Source organism: Neodiprion virginianus, chromosome 2 (assembly GCF_021901495.1).
Source record: "Neodiprion virginianus isolate iyNeoVirg1 chromosome 2, iyNeoVirg1.1, whole genome shotgun sequence".
Taxonomy (NCBI): Eukaryota; Metazoa; Arthropoda; class Insecta; order Hymenoptera; family Diprionidae; genus Neodiprion; species Neodiprion virginianus.
The window spans coordinates 762,027-787,072 of record NC_060878.1 but is presented as its reverse complement, the minus strand read 5'-3'; the positions used below and the strand labels follow the sequence as shown (position 1 = coordinate 787,072).

The following is a 25,046-nucleotide window of genomic DNA, read 5'->3' as shown; positions in this document are numbered from 1 at the left end:
TCGGGATTTTTAATTCGCTTGATTTCAATACAATTGTTTTACTCCTGACAATTCTCGAATGAAATTGAACCGTAAGGTACGGATTGATGTTGAATACTATCGAGGAGGCTAGACTACGAAAATGATCAGTCGAGTGGTGTTCTGGTCATAGAAATATTCCCTTCTAAGTTGTTCATAATAAGCGACATCAGTTTGACGCCTCGTATCGAATGATAGTATAAAGAAAACATAAAAAATTTGCATCATACAAAATTAACAGTGTATAGAAATTGAAATCTGTTTGACTGACGTGGGAGGCGAAATAATTGGGTCGCAGTAAACGATCCTCATCAATAACAACGCGAGTGCACAATTTATTGATCCGGATTCACTAGAGACAGGCAGAAGTAACTGAACGATTCGCAAAAGGCTGGCGCACGTCGGCAACTCTGAACGTATAAAGATACTGATAAACACGACAGTGAGATATGCAAACGAAGAATCCCAGGTCGGTTAACCCTTTCAATCATGCAATTCAATTTCTTTTTTTTTTTTTTCTGCAAGGACGTGCAATTATACGTTTCGTACGTATTTTTCGACAGTGAATGCGAATTTGACGTCCAAAATTTAATAAGACTAAAAATAACCCGTAAAATAGGGTGAAAACTAGGTGAGTTATCAACCTCATCAATGTTTTAGACAGTGTTTTTGATGAGATTTACATGAATATTTATTTTGAGAGAGTACGATTTTAGGCCGAGAATAGATGCAGCTTCCAACACTGTCTATACGCATCCCTAAGGTGGGTGAAAACTACCCCCATGCATTGAATTTTATAAATCTAATGGCTCTTCTGAAATCTCTGTTTGCCAATCAACGAATCCCAAGCATTTTTAGTATACGTTTATCATCAAATTTCTCCACTAACGAATTACATTCACGAAAATATCATGTTTGTTTTTGCATATCTTTACTTATAACAATTATAAACAATTATGAATTTACAAACAGTCCTAATCATTTCAAGGATTGAGTATTTTCTTACCGAAGAATGCAAAAAAATGCAGGATTTTTAATGGGATATAAAAAAAAGAACTTTTTGTGACTGAAAGGGTTAAAAATAAACTCTCACCGCTCTGAGCCATTTGACACGGGGTTCCGGGTGTCCTTTGTAGGTGGCTCTGAGGACGACGCGGGCGCCCCGAAGAGCCGTGATGTCGGACGGAGCCTTGAGGATGAGGGCGGGTTCGAAGCGTTCGAGACTGGGTCGACGGACCTCGGCGAGTCTCTTCTTGATGTCCTCAGGCGGGGACTGAGACCTCTCGAGAATCCTGAGGCACTTGATGGCCGGCGAGTCGTCGACGACTAGTTGGTCACCGACCGATGATGTTCTGGCGGTGATCAGACTGCCGCATGTTTCCTCTACGAGCGTCTTGTCGCAGTTTGACCTTCGCAAGTTTTCCCTGCTTCCAAGTTCACTCTTGAACTTCCTGAGCACCATCTGCACGTTGTCACTGGCCGACGAGAGTATCTTTTCAATCGTACCGTCGTCCTGACCTTCGTCCTTCGTCACCGATTCTGTATCGTCCTTGACCACGACCTCCGCCTCCTGTTTCGCGGACGTAAACACCTCTCCCTGTTCCTTCATTTCCGGCACCGCCATGCTGGGCACGTCGATCACCGGCACGCCGACCATTCTCTCCGGTGATAAGATTCTCTCGGCGACCTCGACCTTCTTTACCGAGTTCGAGGTTAGTGGCGAGAGCGGTGCCTTCTCCTTCAGCTTCTTTACCTCCCTCAGCGACGAACGCGTTTTAGTTAACCTCGAACCAACCGTCGAGGATTTTTCCAATGATTGCGTGCGTCTTAAGCTCGAACAAGCTTTACCCTCCTCACCGTATGGTACTTTTTTCCTACCTGCGGCTTCTGGGATTACGCGACGCTTAAAAACGGGGGTCCTGGGCGTTGGCCACGTGACCGTTGGGGCGGCAGGTTTGTTTTCTTTACCAGTTCCCGGGGGCTTTGGAGCTTCTCGTTTCTTCTTAACCAACGGTGAGCCGGGACTCGATCTGGTGGAGCGCCTTATCACGTCCCTACGAATAAACGCCGCAGCACCATCGGCATAGTCAGCTTCTTCATTCGCCGGAGATTCCAACCTCGGTACAGAGTTCAGGTCAAAGTCCAGTCTTGCCGTCGCACTGACCGTCGGACCTCGACCTCCAGCTACTCCAGCCGTGCATCGAACCTCTCCAACCTCCCGCAATGACACCCCAGTGATTCGCAGGATGCTCGTTGACCCGTCTTTCTCCATCTGCGAAGGATAACGTTGTGAAATTTCCACGTACTATGTGTTCAAGATTCTAAGACACACCTTGCACTTGGTCAGAACCTTCGCGTCCCTTCCGTTCACCGTCCATTTGAACTCGGCTGGTCTTCCTGACTGAACCCTGGCACAGAATTGTACTGTGGCTCCCTTGCTGGTCAGGACGGAAACTGGTGTCTTGGTAAAGTGAAGGGCCATCTTCGGGACACCCTTGTAGTCTTGGACTGCGAAAAGCCCATTCGTCTTTGCCTTTCCGAAATCGTTGCGCACCAGGCAAGTGTACTCCCCGGCATCCTGAGGGTAAACATCCGAGAGGCGAAGGGCGACTCCACCGTCACCGTACACCACGTACCTGTAATAATCGCTGTCCGGAACCTCCCTGCCGTCCTTTAACCAGGAGATGACGAACGGCGGTGTTCCTGTAACCCGTGCAAGCAGCGTTGGCACCGTGAGGTAGGTAAAAAATCGAGATTCACGGTTGGATGCGACAATGCACTTACCGGAGAGTCTAACCTGCAGCTCGTAGGAATGTCCCTCCATTACAATCGACTCCTCGGGAAGTTCGTCAACGAATTTTGGCGGGTCTCTGTCAGCCGTTGAAGGGTCATCAGCATCGAGGACTGTGACCTGGTTCAAAGAAGTAGAAGGTTCGAGATTTAGGAGGCGTAGAATTTCTCATGCGAAATAAGCTCTTCTGGTCTCACGTAATATAGATAAAACAGTTTTACCAGACAGCTGTTCCTCGTCGTTCCCATGACATTTGTTGCCTGGCACGTGTATTGTCCAGCATCTGTGGCCTTGACTTTCGTAATCTCGACCCGGGTTGTGCGGCCGTCGAAGAATCTCTTGATTCGGTCGGACCGTTCGAGGGGTTTCCCATTTCTGATCAAACACAGAGTTCATGATTCGTTTACTACTAATTTTTACTATTGCAAGAGTAGACATACAAGAGGGATTCTGCGTATAGATCCTGATACAGACACTGTACCGACATTCTTAGCCGCTTCATAGCTTGGACACAAACCCTTTTCTCAGAGTAGCTAAAAATGTCGGTAAAATGTTGGTATTGGGATCTGTACGTATGTCTATTTGCAAGGCTCATAGCTAATCGTTACTGTCGTCATTTTCCATTCCCACCTGTACCAGGAGGGCGTCGGAGACGGTGACCCTCTTATATCACACTGCAACTGCAAACGGCCGTTAATTCTGGCCACTGAGCCGAGTAGACTTCTTCCGAAGGTTGGATACGTCCTGGGTGATGCGCTTCTGGCCCTGATGCCTCGACTGACGGATCCATGGCGACCTGAGGATAAAAAGATAAAAAGTGTTCAAACTTTCGACCGCATTTCAGAGCGATCCATAAGTAGCCAACGCCTGACCGAGGCTAGGGAGCGAATTAAAAGCAGGGATAATTGGTTTTAATTAATTAATCGCACGCTGCGGAGCGCCAAAGGCTTGAGTAATCGGTGATTTCATCCTTTTCACCAACCGAACGACCTTCAAGACGTTTTATAATTGGACTTTCATCAGGGCGAAAACGTTCTCTAATTTGTTATTTCTCCCTACCGCCAGTATCGAGCGAACGCCGAGATCGAAATCGGTTAGATCACGAGCTCTCGCTCAGACGTCACTCATAGCCTCTCCTTCACTTCAGCTGACACTCCAACCGTCTCAGACTCACCTATGATCTCGAGCCTAGCAGTCGCCTCGACACGTCCGACGTCGTTCTCCAGGGTGACGCGATAGAGCCCGGCGTCCTCGACGGTCACTTCCGATATCTCAAGCACCCTGACGTCGTCCCGTTCCTTCACGGATATCCTCGTGCTGGGGGTAACCACGACACCGTTCTTGTCCCAGGTAACCCAGGGTGTCGGATGCCCGGAAACGGCGCATTGGAACCGCACGGTTTCGCCCTCTTCGGCGACCCGGTTGTGCGGCACTGCGTAAAACTTTGGCGCCGTGACCTTTAGTCGTTTCGTTTGCGGGGCTTGCGAAGGCGTCCGGAACTCTCTGCCGCCTGGAATCGAAGTGTAAGACAAAAAAGAACCGTGATAACCGTTCAACAGACTCTGAACGCAACTGATTTTCATCGTCAAATTAACTTACGTGCAACCGACGGCGACAAGCTGCGGATCGGAGTTGACCTTGGGGTTGACCTTGGCGTCGATCCTGCCGAAAGCAGCCCTACAGGCCGCCTCAGGTGCTGACTCAGGGCGTTTTCCTTCTCTTCGGGAACTGAAATCGATTTCATTTAGTTCATATTATCGGCAATTGAACTTGCTATCAATAGTGTGCTCACCGTCAACGACGAGGCAGGCGGATGTGAACGCCTTTCCAAGATCGTTATACGCGACGCAGGTGTACTCGCCCTCGTCTTCGGGATATACGTGCTGGATGCTCAGTTGAGCCGTTTCCCCGTCGAATTCCGTCGTGAAGTCGCCGCCGAGGGGCAAAAGCTTCGAGATTTAGATCAGAAATGAGTTAGGTCAGGCTGCAGGTACCACAGTGGTCCAAAACGGGGTAAGTTGTTTCAAAAATGGCTAGAAAACGGGTATCTCTACTGGAATCGGAACTATTTTTTTTTAAATAATAAGGTTGGAAAATTTGCAGCAGATTATTGGAGCCCGTTTCTTAAAAGAAAAATTTCATTTTCCATAACTTCGACCCCATTTTCGAAAAAATGGCTATGTGAATTCATCTTTTGAGTCGCAAATTTTTCTACTCAACATTTTGGCTTGAATTTTGTTACTCGTGGGTTTTTTGGGCTTCTGATTATGAATCTGAGTAAATCGATCTTATTTCAGGGTTAATTTAAACTGCCAATTTTGGAAAATGGGGTCGAGGTTAAGATAAATTAAATTTATCTATTAAGAAATAGCCTTCGACAATTTGTTGAAAATTTGTCAACTTTTTTATTGAAAATAAAAGTAATAAAAAAATTCGGCGCAAACGGTGTTCTCTGGCCATTTTTGAAACAACTTACCCCGTTTTCGACTACTGTGAGGTGTCTGAGAATTAACGCATAGATTCTTTACTCACCCTTCCATCTTTCTCCCAGCGGATATCCGGTACTGGCGTCGCATGCACTTTGCACTCCAAAGTGACAGCGTCACCGTCGCAGCATCTCAGATCTCGGAGTTCTCTCGTTATCAGGGGCAATGTCACGACCTTCCTGCAGTGGAGAGTGATCAAACATTGAGGTTCACGGAGTACTTTTAACTCTCGTACAAGCTTTTGTGAAGTGAAATTTTAACGGGTTATATCTAGTCTGGATTTTTCAAAAATCGATTTTCTTAAATCTCCGTTTCGTAATGTACATACATGTATTCAAGTATATACGCAGAAAATTTCATATAGACCCAGCAAATATTCTCGAAGTTACGCGCACATTTGCAAAGACGCCCCGGAGCGCTTGAAAGTACTTTTGAAACATTGGACGCATTTTTCTCAAAATTGTATTTTCAAAGTCGGTGAGCAAGATTATTCGGAAACGGCTGAACTGATCGATCTTAAACTTTTACACAAGCTTTATATCTTTCAGTCCTTAATCGAAGGTGAATATTTTACATTTTATAAACAAACTACGACGCAAATTTTTGTGGAAAAGCGAATTTTTTTTTCTGAGAAGCCAGATAATGCCTTACATAAACTAAATCTGTTTTGATTTTTGATTTTGGGTGATCCAGCCAAGAGATATCTTGCTCACCGCAAGACGCCTTATTTAGAGCATAGCAGCTTTGAAAATAATTATTTTTACAACTAAAAAATATCAAATCCAAGTTCAATGTTACGTCACATGTACATAAATTTTCATATTAATAAATGCAATTGACTCTTCACGAAAAATCCTTGACAAATCGCTTTTTCCGGCATCCTGACTAAGTATAACCCCTGAACGATCCAGTCTCTTTAACTTGAGAGTCCGATTTTCCGGTCCCAAGAAGATTTGACTTTTAAGATACCAATATAAATTCGTGCGTTCGAAAGCACGAAGCAGACGCAAAGAAGCGAGTGTCCTTTGACGCGAGCTTAGTTTCCACACCGATGATTCGAAACACTTGAACTTTGCAATTGTAAACTGGTCATTTTAACATTTCACTTCACAGCTGTATTACAATACCTCGAGGTTACGTATCATATAGGAGTGATTGAAAAAAAGTACGGACCCGTGTTTGACGGAGGTCTGATCCATCCTGTCTTCTTTGCCCTGACCTGAAAATAGACACCAGTGAAAAGGTTTCGTAAAGTCGAGTGCTCGCTTCGTCACACTCTCGACTCTCATAATGGGGCAGAGACACATCTGTCCGTCACCCACGCGACTCGATCTCTCACGCTCGGTTGTATAATATGCCAAAGCCTAACGTAACATTTGCCTTATTTCTTTCCAACTCGCAAACTCGCGGAGTCTGGGTCATCGGAACTTGCAATTACGTACCGAATACCGTGTGACAAAACTAAAATTGGTGCCACAAAAAAAAAAGTTAAAATCATGCGTAAACCCGACGTATCGAGATAAATTTATGTATTGATTCATGCAGATGATGGTGTATGAATAGTTTGAAGCACCCTCAACATCGGCAAACCGATAATTGAACCACGCCGTCAAAGTGGCTAGAGCATCGCATAAATAAACACACGTCCAGTTATGCCCTATTATGTAAATCGTACGAGCAGCCCATTATGCCTTTTACGGTAGAGGCATAAATTTAAAACGTGAGCAATTTTGCGTAAGATTTCCCGCTATTAGATATCTCATCGACGTGAGTGTATCCACGTAAGTTGTAAGTTGACCGAGCTGCTTGCATCAATGTTTGTACAGCGTGTGTCAGAGAATTGCTTAACAGTCCTGTAATTAATTGATACAGACCCCCTTTGTTTTGGTCTTTCAATTTATATTGTACACGTGTACCTATGCTCAATAGCAAATGGAATTGTTTAAAAAATCATCGCAAAAAGAGTGCCGCCTGCGTAGTAATTGAATAAAATACGAATAAGGAAAATGTTGACACGAACTTGGTAATGGATGTTCGACGATTAATCCGCTGTATAAAATACACACATAACAACGATTGTAGAAAGGAAATTCAATCGGCGTTTCGCAAGTCAAGCAAAATTGATAAGCAAATCAGAGATGTTTAATCGATATTTTGCATCGTAAAGAAGTTTCACTGCCGCATCCTCGTTTCCTCGTTTCATCAAAAATCTTCCGCACCTGATGACGGGTATTTAGGTGTGTCGTATTAACGCGCCTCGTAAGCGAGTCGCAAGTACGTACCCGCAACGATATGTTTTCCCAGTTTCAATAAATTACACCGCAAATCCCGATGCAAATTTAAATCCATAAATATTAATGTGTGTCACTCTGCAGTATTGCAGCGAGCACCTTCTTTGGTATTTCGTGCTACCGATATAAATGGAGGAGACGGAAGTGCGTACGTGACTCTGATTTTTAATATCTCACATATACACGTTCCAACACCAACAGCATCTCAATGCACGCTGAATACAGGATTCATACTCAAGCTTCTAAAACCATGGTTATGCGTACATAATTCTGAGGATTACAAACTCTTTTCAAACCAAGTTTAGTTCCATTTTTCTTCCCTCCCCCCTCTTCCTCCTCTCCTCCCGAAATGATAAAAATTACAGGGAAGTTGCAGACCGAATACTCAAATAGTTTCGCCTACAGATTAGGCCTCCTTCCAGAACGCGTCTGGCATATCTAATCAACCGATGATACAACCCGGACTGGAATTTCACCTAGGTATTATTTGTAGCTGAGCCATGTATGATAAAAAACAAGTCGTAGTATGAGAAAGAATGAGAGAAGGACGAGTAATGCAAGAAACAAAACGATTCCATGACAAAAATATATTGGTCGAAAAAACAACTCCACATATTTGGATTGCGCAATGGCCGCGTGTTCAACCTCATTTCGAAACGAACCAGGCGCACGTTCGTGCGAATTACTACGCCTATGCATATCTCGCGATCAGTTTTGCGAAGAATTCGTAATTGGGTTTTTTTTTTCAACGTACATACACCCGTTCGGAAGATAAGGAGGAGGAAAAATCGGCGACTGACCTTTGGCGTAGATCTGGAGCGATATTATCGCCTTCGCTTCTCCATGACAGTTCTTGGCGATTACGGTATATGTTCCTGTGAAGTCGATCTTAGCGTAGGGAATTTCCAGACGATACTGCGGTCCCTCGCCGACGCGTCTGAAGTGCGGAGCGTCTCTGTAGTAGTCGGGCTGGAAGCGTAAAGAAAGAAGGAGGAAATAAAAAAATGAGAAACAATTCCTCTCAATAAACGGGAGAAATATCGATCAACAGGAAAGTGGAACGCAAAGACATATTTTTTATCTATTAGCTGGTGCGAAACGCCCCTCAAACTTTTCTCGACTCTGTGATTTGATTATGGAAAGAACGTTTAGCGGTTATCCAATTCCGAGATGGACTTTGTATTATTGCGGTTTGCATGAGAACAGAGCCAGCCGTTGATCAGTGGTAAAATCCACAGAGTAATCAGACATCCTGGTGCGGAATTCAGGGAATTATTAAACATTTGCTCATTACCGTGAAAACCTCTTGCTGATGATTTTATGGAAAACGTCTACTGCTATTGTAAGAATGACCATAAGTAATCAGTTTTCGATTAAATCGATTACTGTTTCCCGATTAATCCGGTCTAATCGATTATTTTTCCTCACAATCGGTTTTTGTTATTCACTCCTATCAACGACGCAATATAATAACAATTTATGTGATTACAGTATCAATTATTGTCATTGTCTTACTTACTGAGTACCTATTTTATATAATAAGTGAAGAATAAATGAATATTTTTACCTGAAATTAGAAAAAAATTTGAAACGAAGCTATAAATTATCAAGAAACTTTTCCAAAATCAAATTTACCAAATTTTGATTTCGAATGCACCGTTTTAAAAAAATTCGAAACAATCGACAAATCGATTATTTTTTACTAATTTAATCGAGTCATGCTTGATTATTTATTTGGACTCGATTAATCGATGCATCGCTAAATGCCTGCGATACTTTTGTCGCGCCATTTTTACATTTAGTTAAAAAAAAACAAGGACAGTTCGTGCGTTCGTGCAGTTCGTGTAACGTTTCAACAATTCATGGACAGTTGCGCAGTACAACGTCGTTTCTCGAAATAAGAGTGCTACCGTTTCTGACTTCGTGATACGATAATTAGTTTGTCGAATAATTAGCGAGAACACCGGGAAGGAATCCAGCTCATCATCGTTCACTTGCGCAATTAGTAATCTGTGTCCGTATGTTCTATTAGTTCGCGTATTCAGCTGCAATGATTTATTTTCCGAGCGTAGAAAGGCGAAAGATAAACTTATCATTAGCTGACGTACGGAATGTGTTCCAGCCGGGCAGACACGCGTGTAAACTTTTCTTCTTATACAACGAACCGCCTGTATCCGCTTCTCTCCTTCTCGCCGCGCGCCAAAATCCATCGACCGGACCTCGCGGTTGCGAAATTATCCGACTTGGCGTTATTATTATAACAATATTCGCACGCGGCGCGCATGCCTATTCCTGGATTTGGAATTGTTTTAGAAATCCAACGATGATTCTGACCAAATCAAACTCCCATCTTAAACAACCATCCTCGGCCTTCTTCCATACATGGTGCAAATTTAGTCAGAGTTATAAATACTCCTATACACCTCGAGTATATCGGCGTACACTCATCGTCTGTCCCGCTTGCCTTAGGTTAGGGACTCGCAAACTGGACCGCCGACTGTTACAGCTGATTAAATCAATTACATACCGGCACAATCTCTTGAAACTTGAAAATCAACCGCGCACGCGCCAAATAATTCGATCTCATTGGTCGGCGAAATCTTACCGCAGCGATATTCTTGTCCGCGATGCAGGCGGGCCAACCTACACAAAATGTGTATGTTTTAATTCTCAAAGAGCATAAGCGTTAAATGCCGACCGTTCTTTGAAGAATCAACTTTCCGATCCAAAAACAAATGCTTCCTAAACCTTTCCGAGTTACTACCTCAATTATTTGAGAATCTAACCTCGAAAATTCGTATCAACAACATCGCGGCTAGAATCAGTTTGACAGCCGAAACTCCGGATGGTCAGCCTGCACGAACAGCCGATAAAACTGGCGCATGCGCAGTTGATTTCTAGGTTTCAAGAGATTGTTTCGATATGTCTCCGTCTTTATTTTTCTTCCGAACTTATCGCCCAAGGTAGATGTGACGAAAAAATAAAAATTGCATTTCCTTTCATAACCCTTATACGGCACACATTCGGCGTCAATTGGTAGTCCTGGGCTCGCGTGACGTCGACCAACGAAAATAAAAGGGGCCCGTTTTAAGCCTGCGGACAATTCTTGCCTTTCGTCTGAGAAAAACTAACTTACCTAGAAGCTAGCGATGAGTCAACGGCAATCGGTGAGGAAAAAACGAGCGTTTGTAAAATTTCTCCAAAAAATTAGGGAGAAATGGCGGACAACGAAAAGTCCCCGCGGGACAAATGGGTTATGGCCTTACGGTGAGGAGGTGGGGGAGTCACCGGTCCCTGTTCCCGGGTCTTGGCGTGGGTAACTTTCGCTCCGTATATGGGCGAAGGCATCTCGATTCTTCCGTCTCTCGCGGCTTATTATCGCGGCGCGGTGTTTTGATCCCGGGTCTCGAGTCCGGGCCCCGATAAATCAACCTCCACGAATCGCCCGACAAATTCTGCGGACCCTGAGGAGATTGGCTCGCGAATAGAACCTCTGATAACAACCCGTGTTTATGCGCCTGGCTAGGCGGATGATTAACGAGTCGCGCATTAACGGCAAAAAGAAAGCGACGATCATCGTCGGCTAATTTTCGCTAATAATTATTGGTCTGCTCCGGTGATACCGAACTCGGAATGTTTGAGGCTGGACTTGGTCCTCGGGCTCTAACGGCGTAGGTCACTTTTTTCGGGACTTTTGTTAGGTGGTATTAATGGGTGGGGGTCAAAACTTAGAAGGGTCGATATTTCTGATGGCTAATGTATCGAAATTTCATACACTTTATCTTTCGCTATTTTGTTTTCGCATGTTTGAAATTTCGATACATCGGCCATTCGAAATATCGATCCTTCCAAATTTTAACCCCCACCCGTATTAATCGGTGGGCTCTGCCCCGAAGCGTTCAATTCGAAGGGCTGTGGCTGAGAGAGTTTGGCTTCGAGGCGTATCGAAGTGGTCGAAAGTGCGATGCTGTATCCTTGGCTCGTGATAAGTAATAGTCGCACGTCAGCGGTCAGCCGGAATAGCGCTACGCTGAGTTTAATATGCTAAGCCGGGTGTCAGGATTGACGAGGCCTTGCTCCGGGCGCCTTTCCTCCACGGCGCCAACCACGAATCGACCCAAATTGCTGCTACAGGCTCGAGATCGCGTCCAAGAGTCCGAGGGTGAAGGGCACCCCTATGCAATTTTGGTGTAAACCTGATTTCAAGATTTCAAAGGTTCCACAACATAATGATTTCAAGGGATTTCAAAAGGTTTTAAAAGATTTCACAAGGTTTCGATCGATTTCATGGAATTTTGAAGATTTCCAAAGATTTACGGAGGAATGGGTGTAAACCAGATTTTACAAGTGATTAACCGCTCGGGGGTTGAACTAAGGGAACGATCATAAACCACGTGGTTCATTTAAGAGGGAAGTGTGTGTGTGTGTGTGTGTGTGTGTGTGTGTGGGGGGGGGGGGGGAGAAGCTACTTGGGGACCACATGAGGGGGAGGGGTAGCTTTTATATTCCTTCAGGCCCTTGAAAATAAAGCAATATAATTAGTTATACTTGATTTGAGCGATTTCTTTTCCTTTTTGAAACTCAATAAGACGTGTAATATACCTGATTATGTTTATACCTATGCATAATAGTAGAATCAAATAAAATGTACAAAATATTTATTAATATAATAAATTTAATATTACTCAAAAGCCGCATGCAATTGGGGGGTTTAAAATGTAGTAAAAATAGAACCACGTGGTTTATGAACGTTCTCTAAACTGAGTCACGCTGTTCATCGGTTGGTTGAAACGGTTGTTGAAGAGGAATCGGCTTGGGATTTAGTCGAATCAAGTGGCATTGAGAAAACCACTTTCATCTAATCAGTTCACATTCATTGTATAATTGTAATGAAAGCGTTATGTTACGAATTCGCGTTATGCCGACCGCAGGATCCTCAATTGCAACAGAGAAATGACGCGTATTCCCTTTCTACGCTTTGCCTCGACTAGCCGAGTAGTTTAAGAAAAGGAAAGAAAAGGTTCTCGGGTTCCTTCAGGCTTCGCGATGTGCAATCGACAAAGAGCATAAAAGAGCAGATTTTAGTTAAAATTGTGGGAACAGCGGGACACATCAGGTTTTTTCGTGAAATATACTTTGTAAAATGCAGAATTTACTCTAGAAACAGTGAAAACTACTGTGTGCAGAGTAAACTTTGCTACATTAATAGGAAAAGGTATAATTAACATGGGTATTTCGTTTTTAACGAAAACCTTGATGTGTGACCCACTTTTCCTGTAGTTTTTAGTATAATTTTCTCTTTTTCTTCTATCTGTGTCATTGTTAATCTGGCGATTTTGTCGCTGTGTGGGAGTGACGGGTGTGGTTCTACACCTCCGACACTGCGGGTGGTTAACGACTACGGGCATTTTGTGTTTCTGATATGCTATCGAGCATGCTGTTGCAGCGATCCAGATGTACTTGTCAGATCGTTAAGGGATCCTGATGTTGCATAAATTAACCGACAGTTATTGAATTAATACTTAAGCGTGGTTTAAGGGGGAATTTAAAGCCAAAAAATCGATTTTCGGTTTTTTGCATTTTTCTGCACTTTCATCCCTCCTACGAATGGGCCTGTATCGATTTTAGCCCTAACGAATTTTTGGGGGTTGAAAATGTTTAATTTGCATGAGTCTACCTAAATTAGCCGTACCCTAAATTTTACGTTGAAAATCAGTTAATTTTTTGTCACGATTCTAAAAAATAATCTATTCTCTTTCAAAATAAAGCTTGTGAGCATTTGCAAGCAGATTATGCCATAAAAATCCGTCCGCTATGCTACAAATATTAAGTGAGAAACCTTGCGCGCAATGAATTTTCACCTCTTTATACTCTATTAAAATTTCACTCTGTGCATCGATACCTGAAACCTGTAAAATTTAAACTTTTCCTGGATGAAAAAAAAATTACCTGAAACACCCAGGAATTTTCTGAAATTCTTGTAAATGACTCCTTAATTAAGATCGAATACCCGTCTGGAAAGAAATCTTGACAAATGGAGTTTAATGTAGATTAACGATCGTGAGCAGTCTTTAAACGAGAATGTGCCTACAAGGTATATGTACACATAAACAGCGGTTGAAATTGGCTCTCGGTCTTTACTTTTTCGCACTAATTGTAGATCGATTTCGCGGTTGTTCGGGTAATTAGGGACTAGGAGACCGGTAAGCTCGAATTATTGAATGCATAATCACACGTTATGCGAAAAAATGGAGGGTTATATTTATCGGTATGATTTGTTGATGAGGTTAAAACAGAAAGGCAAGCCGCGCAGCAGCCGCAGCAGTTGCTTAGTTGGCTATCGATGAATTTATTACTCAATACGTCGATGGCGAAGAATAAACCTTCCATGTATGGAAACCTCGGCTCCAGACCGACGACGACTAAGCTGCGTTGTTGGGCTTAATGGTACGAGGCGCATGACCGCAAGCCATTCCTATTTATACACTTACAGATGCGTTTTAGATAAGAACGACCGATGCGTTAATTCCGTCATACATTTTTTATTTCCTCAAGCTCGTCGAACTCTGGAGAATTAGAAAGAAGCCGGAAGTAACGCAGTTTCGATACTTTCTGCCTCTTTTCACTTTTCTGCTACTCAAATCGTGACGAGAGAAACGTACTTATTTTACAATTAGGTATCAACTGAATTAAAACCGTTCGTGTTTTTTAGGCGTAAGACGGTGCTCGTCGTCTATAAATCTTTAATTAAGCAAGTATAATTCATTTTTTTCGAGGTCTTGAGCGATAATTTAACGCTACGTTTAGTCTCTTAATATCGCGTAAGCACGCGATGCTGGCAAAAAAATTGAACAACTTCCAATTTCTCAATCTCACCTCCATACTCGTGATTATTGTACAATATTTGTATGACATACATATTATCATAAAATTTCTGCAGGCAAAAAGCCTGAATTAATCGGGAACAAGTTTTATTATATGTAATATGAAATTGTAATTTCGATCGATCCAGAACTGCACGACAATTTTTTTTTCTTTTCCCAGCATCAACTCCGGTAGATCATAGAATTTCTCGTTGATCAACTCCGTACAAGTATGTATAAAAATTATCATTAATTCAGTTGCGCAAGAATTAATTACACTGGTTTCGAAACAAGAAAAAAAAAAGAAAGACAGAGAGAGGGAGAGAGAGAGAAAATAATAATTGCAAAAGGACAAGAAAAAAAAAAATAAACAGGAACTGAGATTAAAAATTTAGTAAGATATTTTTTAATCGAATCATTGTAGTTTCCATAAAATGAAAAATTTTAGGTCTAAAACGAGGATAGAATATATTGAGCGAATTGAGTATTTTCAGATTGTTAAATAAATGGTTACCGCGATTAATTACTGGGGACAAAATGAATCCTGACAAAATATAATCGTAAAAATTACACGTTTAATCGTCGATTTCGTACAATTTGATTCAACTGAATTTAGTTTTATAAAAATTAATTTTTCAAATCCGCGAGTTTTTATCATTGGCATATGTCCAGTGATTCTTTCCGGAATAATTAAGTGCGGCCGCTAAATAAATTGATAAAAAGACTGTTGCGTTTCCCCCAAGCCTACTTTTCATTTCTGGCGTTACAGGGACGTGAGATACACGCGTGTGCTGGTTTATTATGCAGGTATAATGAATTGCATTCATGCGTCGGAGTATAAAACGCAAGTTGACAACTCGACTGATCTGCGAAGTGAAGGCGGCGCGCAGCTGTCGGCTTTTCAGGCGGGTGTATGACTGACTTACGGTACATATAAACGAAATATTGCATCGAGTCATTTCTTTGTCGTGCATTACAAAGCCTCTTTGCCTTATAAGTTATTCCCCGCACCGGTGCCGTTTCAATTCCCGTCTCAGTTTGAGTGCGTACTCAGGCAGTATGACAAATTGGATTTTCGCGGCTGACTGACTCGTAATACAGCTCACGCATAATCCCGCATTATGCCCGAAAATAAGGTGAAACGTGAAATTAAAAATGGCGTGAATGATTTTTTTTCTCTTTTTTTGCATGTTTTTCGGCGTTCTATCCTCGCTCTTTATTCTACCCCCCCGGTCGTTCTAACTTTCTCTTTCGAAGGCGAGAAACGCGAATTAACCACACGCCACTTTCGGCACCTCTATCCTTAAATGACCGAGGCGTTATGGATAGGTTTAGGGCGGGTGTAAATAGCGAGACCAGATATGGGAGGCGATAACCGCGTTTCAAGTGCCTTTTTAGCTGTTAATGGCTCGCCGGGTTGATACGACGCTTATATGGGCAAATAAGTATTTTCTCTGCCACTGGTGCCGATACCCGCTGCGGTTTGATCGATCGAACGTTTTACCATTGATTACAAAAAAAAAAAAAACAACGCATTTTACCCCGTCCCAGTTATTACGAAATTAATTCAACGGCTATATTCTCGCTCAAAATGCCCACATAAATATTTTCAAAAATTGGTAACGAAATTCAAAAGTATTTTGGTTCTCAAGACAGGGAAAAAACTTGATTCGGGTTAATTGTTACAAAAATATATTATCGGGTCTTACTTGCGTTCGGAAGTCGTAGAAGACGAAGATCAGGTCGCTGGATTATAACACAAACTTGAATATTATAATCCGTTCGAAAAAATTTCTTCTTTATATTCCTCGTTTTTAAATTTACTATTTTCGTTGACTCGTTGCACTGTATCGTTCGGTTGAACAAATAAAATTCGACAAAAGAATTTCGAAATATATGTAATACGTTGTTTATAAATTACATCTGCGACTGCGAATCATTCGAGAAATTTCATCTCGACTTTGAAAGTCGAAGACACTTTGTACAGAGGTTAAAAAAACATTAACGAACGTTTTACCGACTCGTCGTCATTCCCGCGAGCGAAAAATACCGAAGTGGAATTACTTCTCGGGGCGATCGCAGTTCAGCCGCGTTTTTCGACTCGAGCATCGCGCGCGAAGCGAGTTCGCTCATAACGCAGCGATAAGTCGGACTGCTTAGTCGAGGAGTCTTAAGCCGACCCTCGGCGAGTCGCACGGGTGGGAGGGTCATCCGATTCGTCGGTACGAGCCTCGTTTGATCGGTCGAGTCTCCGGCATCGGGCGCCGCGACGCGTACTGACCTAGTCCAGGCGTCGTTACACCGACCTCGAGTTAAAATCCACCCCGCAAAAGATGTGATTCACATTCGGAAGTTCGGATTTGGGCATGATTGACGTCAGCGCCGATCGGCACACCCTAATTGCGGCGTAATTCGATAATCGCGATACATCGTCCTCGTCACAACTCTGCAGAGACAAAGTATATCCCCGTCGTTGTCAATTTTTCCAAATTCTTATTCGCAGGGCAAACTCTTTCACGATACAAAAGTTACGATCACACTGGTCTCCAAAGAAAAGGGAATAACTTTTTTTTTCTCTTATACTTTTCATGTAATGTAGTTTTTTTTTTTATTGAAACCCTATTCTTGTTTGCAAATTGTAATGAAACACTAAAGATAGTAGCGATATTAAAAAAAAAAAAAAAAAATCGGTTATAAAGTTATAAGGTTTGAACATTAAACTCGTCAGTAAATCTATCTATTAATATAATTCTAACTACTTTGTAGTTTTTCTTTCTTTGAATATCATCGATTGGAGTTTCATGGCGAATCTCTTTTTTTTCTAATTTCTTCTTTATAATTTCTTCTTCATATTCTCTTTTTATTAGTTCGAACTGACTTCGGACGTACAGCTGCTATTCAAATAGATTAAAGTATAGTGTAAATGAAAAAATAAATCACAGCAAATTGTAAATTGTGAACAATAAAAAATAAATAAATAAATTATATCATGTAATGTATACATGACAGCAAAAAATGGAACACAGATACAGATTCGGCACATTAAAATCTTTGCATCTGTAATTTTTTTTTTTTTTTTTTGAAGGATCATTTCGTGGCAGACTTTTGTCACTTTACGCGTTCGGAATAACGATGGGTATACGGTTCCAGATTCTATAACACGTATCAGTGTTTAGTTGACATTCGAAAAATTGGTCCTCGTCGATTTAAAATCTAGTGATTCGGCTCCTTTTAGAGGCAGGACTAAAAAACTTTCGCAAATGTGCAGTAGGTTGTATATAATACATTCACGAAACGATACGAATGTACGCATTATAATAACACAAAAGATAAAATCGTTTGAAATATGATGACACGATAACACGACGTGTAGTCTATTCTGGGTTTAATAATAAAATCCTTACGCAAGTTTGAACTTTCATCATATATCCATTTGTACACACACACACACACACACGCACACACACACTCACACGCAAATATGTCTGTATACTGAATATATGCATGTACAGATGTATTACACAGGCCCGACAAAATTGACACACTTTTGTTTAGCAGTTTCGTGCCACGCTGTCAGTTTGCATGTTAGCAATCGGGTTTATCTCTCCTAAAATTGCATGTAGGTACGTACGTACGATGCAAATGTCTAGTTTGTATGCTTTGAAAGATACAGCGAAATAAAATAGTCCGCGAGATATTAAATGAAGCTTCGTGTTCGTCGGTGGGCTTAATCAGCAGATGAAAATACGCGGTTCTTTTGTACACACACACACACACACACACATACATGCATAAAACCGCCGTATCATTTCTCCCACGTGATGTATGCACGTACACGTATATCTACCGGGACTTTACCGCATATGGGCAAAATGTATGGCATTTCTTTCGCGGCACCCTGACCCACATATGTTGGTGTAACCGCGGACACGTCATTTCGCAAGATTACATAATTTAGCTATAACAACGTGATATGGACATTGCGAGTATGCCGTACGCCGGCGAAACTCAGTCATCAATCTCACCACCGCCCTTGAATATCTGCGATTCTATTCTTCTCGATTTTCACCATCGACGAGATCGTCTGTCGCGATGGAAATTGAATTTTTTTTTATGACGAAAATAAATTACAGACACCTACTTCAGTTCCACCTGACTCAATGTCAAAGTGTCAAAATGGCTTGCAAAACGTCCTACAGAGTTACGAAAGCTGAAATTTTTGTCTCTCCGAGTTTTTCGGTACTCAGAGTTAATGTCCGAATTAGCATATTTTTTCCGCCAGTCATCAGGTCTGATATAGATTCTCGATGTTTAACTACTTACACTTGAGTTACTCGCGATCCATCGTGATCCGATGAGACGGGAACCTTTGAATCCGATCAAACAGAATCAGGATTTACAATCTGAGATCGTTACTGCTCGATAGGAGCTAAGCGATCGAATCGTCAAGCCACAGGTATCAGCTTCTGTACGCAACGCGCCGCGTGCGGCAGCAGACGCAGTCTGATTACAGGGAAAGCTCCCACCCTGACATTCGGAAAGACAGATAGACAGGCGTCACTGTTGAGTCATTCTTGAGACAAATCTTGATCGAGTTACGATCTGTCTCACGGGTTGATCTGCCTCTATATAGGTATACCATTTACCCACACATGCATATTTATGTACCTAACAACCGTCGCCGCGTCACTGTTGGTACCGGTGGATACCAATTACAGGATAGAAAAATGATTACAAATTGTGATACCGATTAATGCGACACACGTGAGATTTTTCTACCGTAGGAATTGTCAGGTACTGTTGGTTAAAACGTTCAACGAAACGATGATCAGCTCGAGAAAATCACGGTGAGTTCATTTTTTGGAATCTGACGCATTTTTTAAGACTGGTAAATTAAACGCCTGCAATAACTTACCCTGAGGAAGTCTCTAAGCCACATTACATCTGGTTTAGGATCGCCGACGACTTCGCAAAGTATTATAACCGTGTCTCCTTCAACAGCTTCAGTCGACAAAGGCTTCGTAACGAAAAGCGGCTCCTTTGAATACCTGAAAGGATTTGGACTGGCCGATTAATTGGCGTAAGAAATAATTTGATTCATATCTCTGATCGAACGATCGATCGATCGATCGATCTCTTTTACGTCGAACTCATGCTACATAGGCTGTGAAACAGTACGACTATTCCTCTGATTTCAAGCTCGTGTTACTCTCAATGAAATAAGTATTACGAAAAGGGTCATCAGTCGATCGTTTATAAACTAATCTACTTGACTATTAGCAATAAAAAATGAAGCCAAAAACGATCGGTGAAAAGATGTGTTTGACTATATACTCACGGAATATCGGGGGCAACAACGACCGGTAAATTTTCGAGGGGTTTCGCTTCTTCGAAGTTTCCAATGACGATGACTTTCGCCGAGGTCTCGGTTCTTCCGACTTCGTTGGTCGCAGTGCAGCTGTAGACCCCGGCGTCTCTGGGAGTGGCGTTTGCCAGGGACAATTCGACGGTGCCATCGTGGTTCAGGGTCATGACGGCCCTGCGGCTTGGTCGTAACCGGATTCCATCTCTGTGCCTACGTTTAGGGTAATAACGGAAGTGCGAACGTGAGATGAGAGGCAATCAATTCAATACGACGTCAATTCAACACCTTGGCAGTTCAGGCAGGTCAGACACGTACTGAGAATGACGCGCGTCAGCAGGGAATTACACACATGGGAACCGATTCGGAAACGATCAATGGCGTGATTCTTCAAAACCATGAATTGACCAAACTCGATCGCGATACTCACCAATAGCGTGCTATTGACGACGACCTAGGCTTACACAAAGGATATCACGTGCATAATTGATGGTGGAGTTGCTTACATCATTTATAAGACACAAATAGGTTCAACAATTGACCTCAAGTGGTCTTTTTTAGGTAAAATTATTCCGAGTAGGGCCCCCACCAAAGGGCTGAAACGTCAACATCCATGGATGTTGTTTATTCACTGCCCTTGGAAAGCAAGAAAATATCTCTGATACTCACCAAACTACGCCAACCGATGGATAGGCTTCGACCTGGGCCGACATCCTCAGCTCACCTCCAACTTGGGTCGTGTAGGTCGCATCCAGTCCGTACAAAAACTCCGGCGCCACGTAGGCGCGGATGCCCTTGTCAACGACCAGGATACAGCGGCAGGACACCGATCCTGTCGAGTTTCTCGCCGTTGCCATGTAGCAGCCCGAGTCCTCCAGCGTGGAGTGAGTTATCTCAAGTGTGTGGAAGTGGGACTCGTCGTTCCAGAGTATGTGCGAAGCTAATGCGATCGGAAGAAATTGAGGCGTGTAATTTCGACAAAAGAAGACGGACTGATCTCACCTCTACCGACTTACCATCCTGACGAATTTCTCGCCCGTTTTTGTACCACACAACCTCCGGTGTCTGGTGACCAATCACCTGACAGGTCAGCCGGACTGGGTAAGTCATTTGCACCCGTCTATCCCTCAGTCTCATGGTGAACTGGGGTGGTCTTTCGTCCGGAGAACCGTCAAGGAGGCTGGAAAGAAGTCGAAGATATTAGTTTTCGGAAAGGAACGGAGTATGAAGAACGAACCGCGCTCACCTCTTCAGCTTTGCGTCAGCCTCCAAGATCTTGGGATCAGCAACGACGAGGACCCTGGCGAAGGTTGAGACCCTGCCGACCTTGTTGGTGGCCTCGCAAACGTATCGGCCCGAGTCTGCGGCCGTGATGTTGGCGATATTGAGGCAGCACTTTGTGCCGTTGTAGTATATCTTGTACCTTGGCTCTTCGCTGGAGTCGATCTCAGTCGAGTCCCGATACCAGCGCACCTGGACTCTCGAGTCAGCCCGGACCTGAAGGTAATTGCAGTGTGCGAAATATGTTCTGCGTATCGTGTTCAGGGAAGAGAAAATGAGCCTACCTCGCATTCTAGCGACACCGTTGAATCTTCCAAGGCTTTAAGCTGTCCCGGTAGTATGCTGGTGAACTCTGGAAGCTCGAGGACTTCCCCGACTACGCACGATGTCGAAGTTATCACCGACTCACCCCATCCGTAACGATTTCGAGGTGTTACGCGAAACTTGTACTCGCTACCAGGGCGTAGGTTGAATGCGTCAAATGTGTTGATTGGAGTGACGCCAAGCTTTACGTAGAAAAAGAGAAAAAGACAAACATGAGGAAGTATGAAAAACACTGGGAGGAAAACTGCGTCGACACAAGGCGAAGATCAAGATAAAGAGAACGATCTGTCAAAGCAAAAATTTCGCGGGTTGAGGCCTACCTCCGCCCATCGAGCACCCCCATCACCCCCCAAGAGCCAGGCATCGACCCGGTAGGCTATCACAGGGGCTGGTCCCCGCTGCTCCGCCTTTCCCCAGCTTAAAGCCAACCAGTTCCTTCCACTGTCGACCACAATTGGCTCGCTGCTGATTGGACCAGGAACATCTGCACACGGTTATTGGATCAGTAATCGAAAGTGGGAAAGAAATGGGGTGAATTTATTTGTTATGTTAACGGTGATCATCTGTGTCTGGATATTTTCGCATGAATAAAACCATAGGGAAGTTGCGTGATTCTTCAAATGAAAAACAAATACATCGATGGAATTTGCGTTTTGTATGTTTAGAATTTAGCGGGAGAGCAGGACCGGGTTTCTTTAACTCTCAGAAATACGTTTCTATGTGAATCACTCTCCACTCCCACGCGTCAATTTTCACGAGGTGAATATCGTTACGCTACAATTTCCAAAAATATAACTAAAAACCGCGACGGATGTGTCGCCAAAATTTTCAACTGGCGACGATTTTCAATCGATTGTTGATGTCGGGGAGAAAATTTGTATTTCTTATCTATAGCTACCTTGGTAGCCGGTTAAGTATTCCAAAAATTCGAAAATCAGCCAGTGTCTGTTTGCCCAATTATTACGAAGCTTTTGAATCGTTGTAAGCTCCACTTCGTTGTGTGTACTGTTTTTCTCGGTCGGCTCACCGTTCACTAATGCAACTTTCATTTTTTATCGGCCAACTAATTGAAGAATATTATTTTTCAAAACGAGGCACTGCAACGTGTTTTTCCGAACATTTTCATACGCCTGAATTTATGATTATTCTATGTGAAAGAACTTTATCGCTAATTGCAGGATTAAGTGATGACACGCCGTCTTTTCACGCTCTTTCAGATACTCCGCGTATGCTTATATTTTTTCTTCTCGCGTTAATTTCTATTCTCTAACACTTTTGGGAGACTTCGGAAAATTTCTGGGACACGGAGCACTCTGACTGGCGGACTGAGATTCAGTTTTTCGTTGACTCTCTACAAAAATAGCATCGTTGCCTCGAGATTCCTCTGGCTGCGCAAGTTGCCGATATTCTACACACTCTACTTAACCCAAGCCCCTCAAAACACAAACACCTGATTCTAGGTAGAGTTTGTTTTTTTAGCCCTTTTGGAATTACTCAATACCTCAAGCTGGTTGTTTATCTACCAAAATGATTCTCGTTGCATCCTTATTAATAAGAATAGGGATCAACTTGCCTGGTCTCTGAACTTATTTATTTTCACACATAGACTTGGCGGTGATGCGCATTACAATAACAAAGTGAAAAGTAGCAGTAAGCGTTGGTGATCGTAAGAACCCTCAAGTCGTAACAAAGTTTTCGGATTTTTCTGGTGAAAAACTGCGAATACTCAGCCCTATCGAGTTGCCGGTAATATATTACAATTAACAGCGTGTAAGCTTAGACAGGTGTATCATTATTTGCTAGCGCGTGGCTTTATAATTAAAATGTGGGCTGGCTTGGTCAAGGAACTGTCACGTTTGGCAGCCTGCCAGGAATCGGCCAACTAGCACAGAGTTTCCGACGCACGTCAAGTAAACGAGTAAATATACTTGGTTGGAAAACGGACAAGGATGCTAGCCAATTTTCCGATTTCGTAATAGTCAGATAACAATTTTTTAACGAGCCTTGCGTTGAGTTTATTTCTTTGCTAAGCTTAGTCTCCCCATGGAAAATGGAGCTTGGTTTATTCTTAAGTTATTCGTGATTTGTGCCCCATGCATTTTATTTTTCTACATCGTTATCCATACCTGGTTCCTTAACTTTGTTAGCCTTGTATTCATGTGGAATAACCGATGATCTACGAATCGTCAACATCCCACTAGATATTTAAATGAGAACTTTACTCGAGCAAGTGATTTTTTCTGACACCGTTGGTCCGAAGAGAAACTGACTGTTATGATCACATGTATCTGGTACTTTGTTCTATTAATCATTCGTCAACAAGAATCCCAGGCTGTATAATTGATTACTGATCGCGTTTTCAGCACCGCAGATCACTCGATCCTCTAGCAACGATCAATACAGACAATGCACTGGTCAGTAGCCAATTGTTTTTTAAACATGTGATGCACTAAGTTTGAACCACAGAGTTCCTTGTCCGACGTCGCTATTCGGTACAATCATTTCGGAATTTGGTCTCTTACAATTAGCGGAGTGTTAAATGTTTTACGACTGGAGCTTAAGGACCACAAATCCGTGGCAGCGCCTGAATGTGATCGGAATTGAAGATTAAATGAAAATACGACTCACGTTTGACGTAGGTCCGCTGCCCGTCGTGAATGTCAGCAAGCAAATTGCTGGTATCAACGTTTCCCCATTCCGGAGACGGCGTTAGCGATCTGGCCCTCTGCTTGACCTGTTCCGCGAGAAAAAAAATACAGACATGTCGTGAATTTGTATCAGATTTTTATTCCTGAAAAGGAAGTCGCTCCACTTACTCTGACAGTAACGAATGTCCGATCGCAGCCGTAGCAGTTTTTCGCCAAAACGCAGTAGGTCCCTTCGTCCGAGGCGAGGGTTCTCTTCTGGGTTAGTCTGACGTAATCGTCGATGGACTCCTTGTGTGAGCGAGGACTGTTGGTGATGTCTCGAATCCCCTTCATCCAGGTAACTAAGTTCAGAGAATAAGTGGTGATTGTGATCAAGGACGACAACACGAGATAATCAATTAAGGCCAGGGTGCGCAACCTTTTGGTTTCGGTGTTCCGGTTACTCTGAAAGAAATGCTGACGTCCTCGCCAATCGCAACTGTCATCAGGTTGTCCGGTCGGGAGACAAACATGGCAGGTTTTCCACCCTTTATCGAGCTGGGTGCGACGACTTGCACGCTGGCGCTGGTATCCACGTAGCCGTAAGCATTGCTTGCCCTGCAAATGTAGGTACCGGTCTCAGAGTCCGTCGCTTCTGGAACCATCAGGGTGTACACTCCAGATTCTGCGAAGGTACGAGCTTTCGGGTGCTGAACCGGCCTCTTTGTGTCACCGTGGAGCCAGGTCACTTCCGGAGCTGGCATGCCTGCAATCGCGGAATTAAATTTTAATTCCACGTCATGTTTGGTGGGAAGGCTAAAAAGTGGTTTGCATGGCACCTTTGACTTCAACTTGAAGAGCTATCGTCCCTCCAGCAGGAACGCTGTGGTCGGTAAGAATGTTCGCGAAATGAGGCCTCCTTACATCTCTACTGATCTTTCTTTGAGATACCCGGTCTCGTTTGCTTGCCGCGTACGTCTCACGACCTGATTTAACGGATAGT

General features: G+C 43.1%; 1 protein-coding gene across 1 annotated transcript in view; it reads right to left on the bottom strand.

Moving 5' to 3' along the window:
• The window catches only part of LOC124299123 (uncharacterized), a 66,039-nt gene that overhangs the window by 11,045 nt on the left and 29,948 nt on the right, over nt 1–25,046 (bottom strand). Inside the window, exons 17-39 of the mRNA XM_046752085.1 lie at nt 24,883–25,029; nt 24,483–24,809; nt 24,233–24,405; nt 24,045–24,150; nt 22,315–22,458; nt 21,737–21,900; nt 21,377–21,598; nt 21,058–21,308; nt 20,828–20,991; nt 20,481–20,751; nt 19,788–20,024; nt 19,365–19,497; nt 8,387–8,555; nt 6,469–6,514; nt 5,342–5,474; nt 4,602–4,758; nt 4,409–4,537; nt 3,984–4,319; nt 3,440–3,605; nt 3,031–3,184; nt 2,803–2,929; nt 2,351–2,721; nt 1,112–2,290 (exon numbers count right to left, since the gene is read on the bottom strand). Coding sequence (XP_046608041.1) covers nt 1,112–2,290; nt 2,351–2,721; nt 2,803–2,929; nt 3,031–3,184; nt 3,440–3,605; nt 3,984–4,319; nt 4,409–4,537; nt 4,602–4,758; nt 5,342–5,474; nt 6,469–6,514; nt 8,387–8,555; nt 19,365–19,497; nt 19,788–20,024; nt 20,481–20,751; nt 20,828–20,991; nt 21,058–21,308; nt 21,377–21,598; nt 21,737–21,900; nt 22,315–22,458; nt 24,045–24,150; nt 24,233–24,405; nt 24,483–24,809; nt 24,883–25,029 — 5,306 coding nt within the window. The remainder of the gene's footprint in view (nt 1–1,111; nt 2,291–2,350; nt 2,722–2,802; nt 2,930–3,030; nt 3,185–3,439; nt 3,606–3,983; nt 4,320–4,408; nt 4,538–4,601; nt 4,759–5,341; nt 5,475–6,468; nt 6,515–8,386; nt 8,556–19,364; nt 19,498–19,787; nt 20,025–20,480; nt 20,752–20,827; nt 20,992–21,057; nt 21,309–21,376; nt 21,599–21,736; nt 21,901–22,314; nt 22,459–24,044; nt 24,151–24,232; nt 24,406–24,482; nt 24,810–24,882; nt 25,030–25,046) is intronic.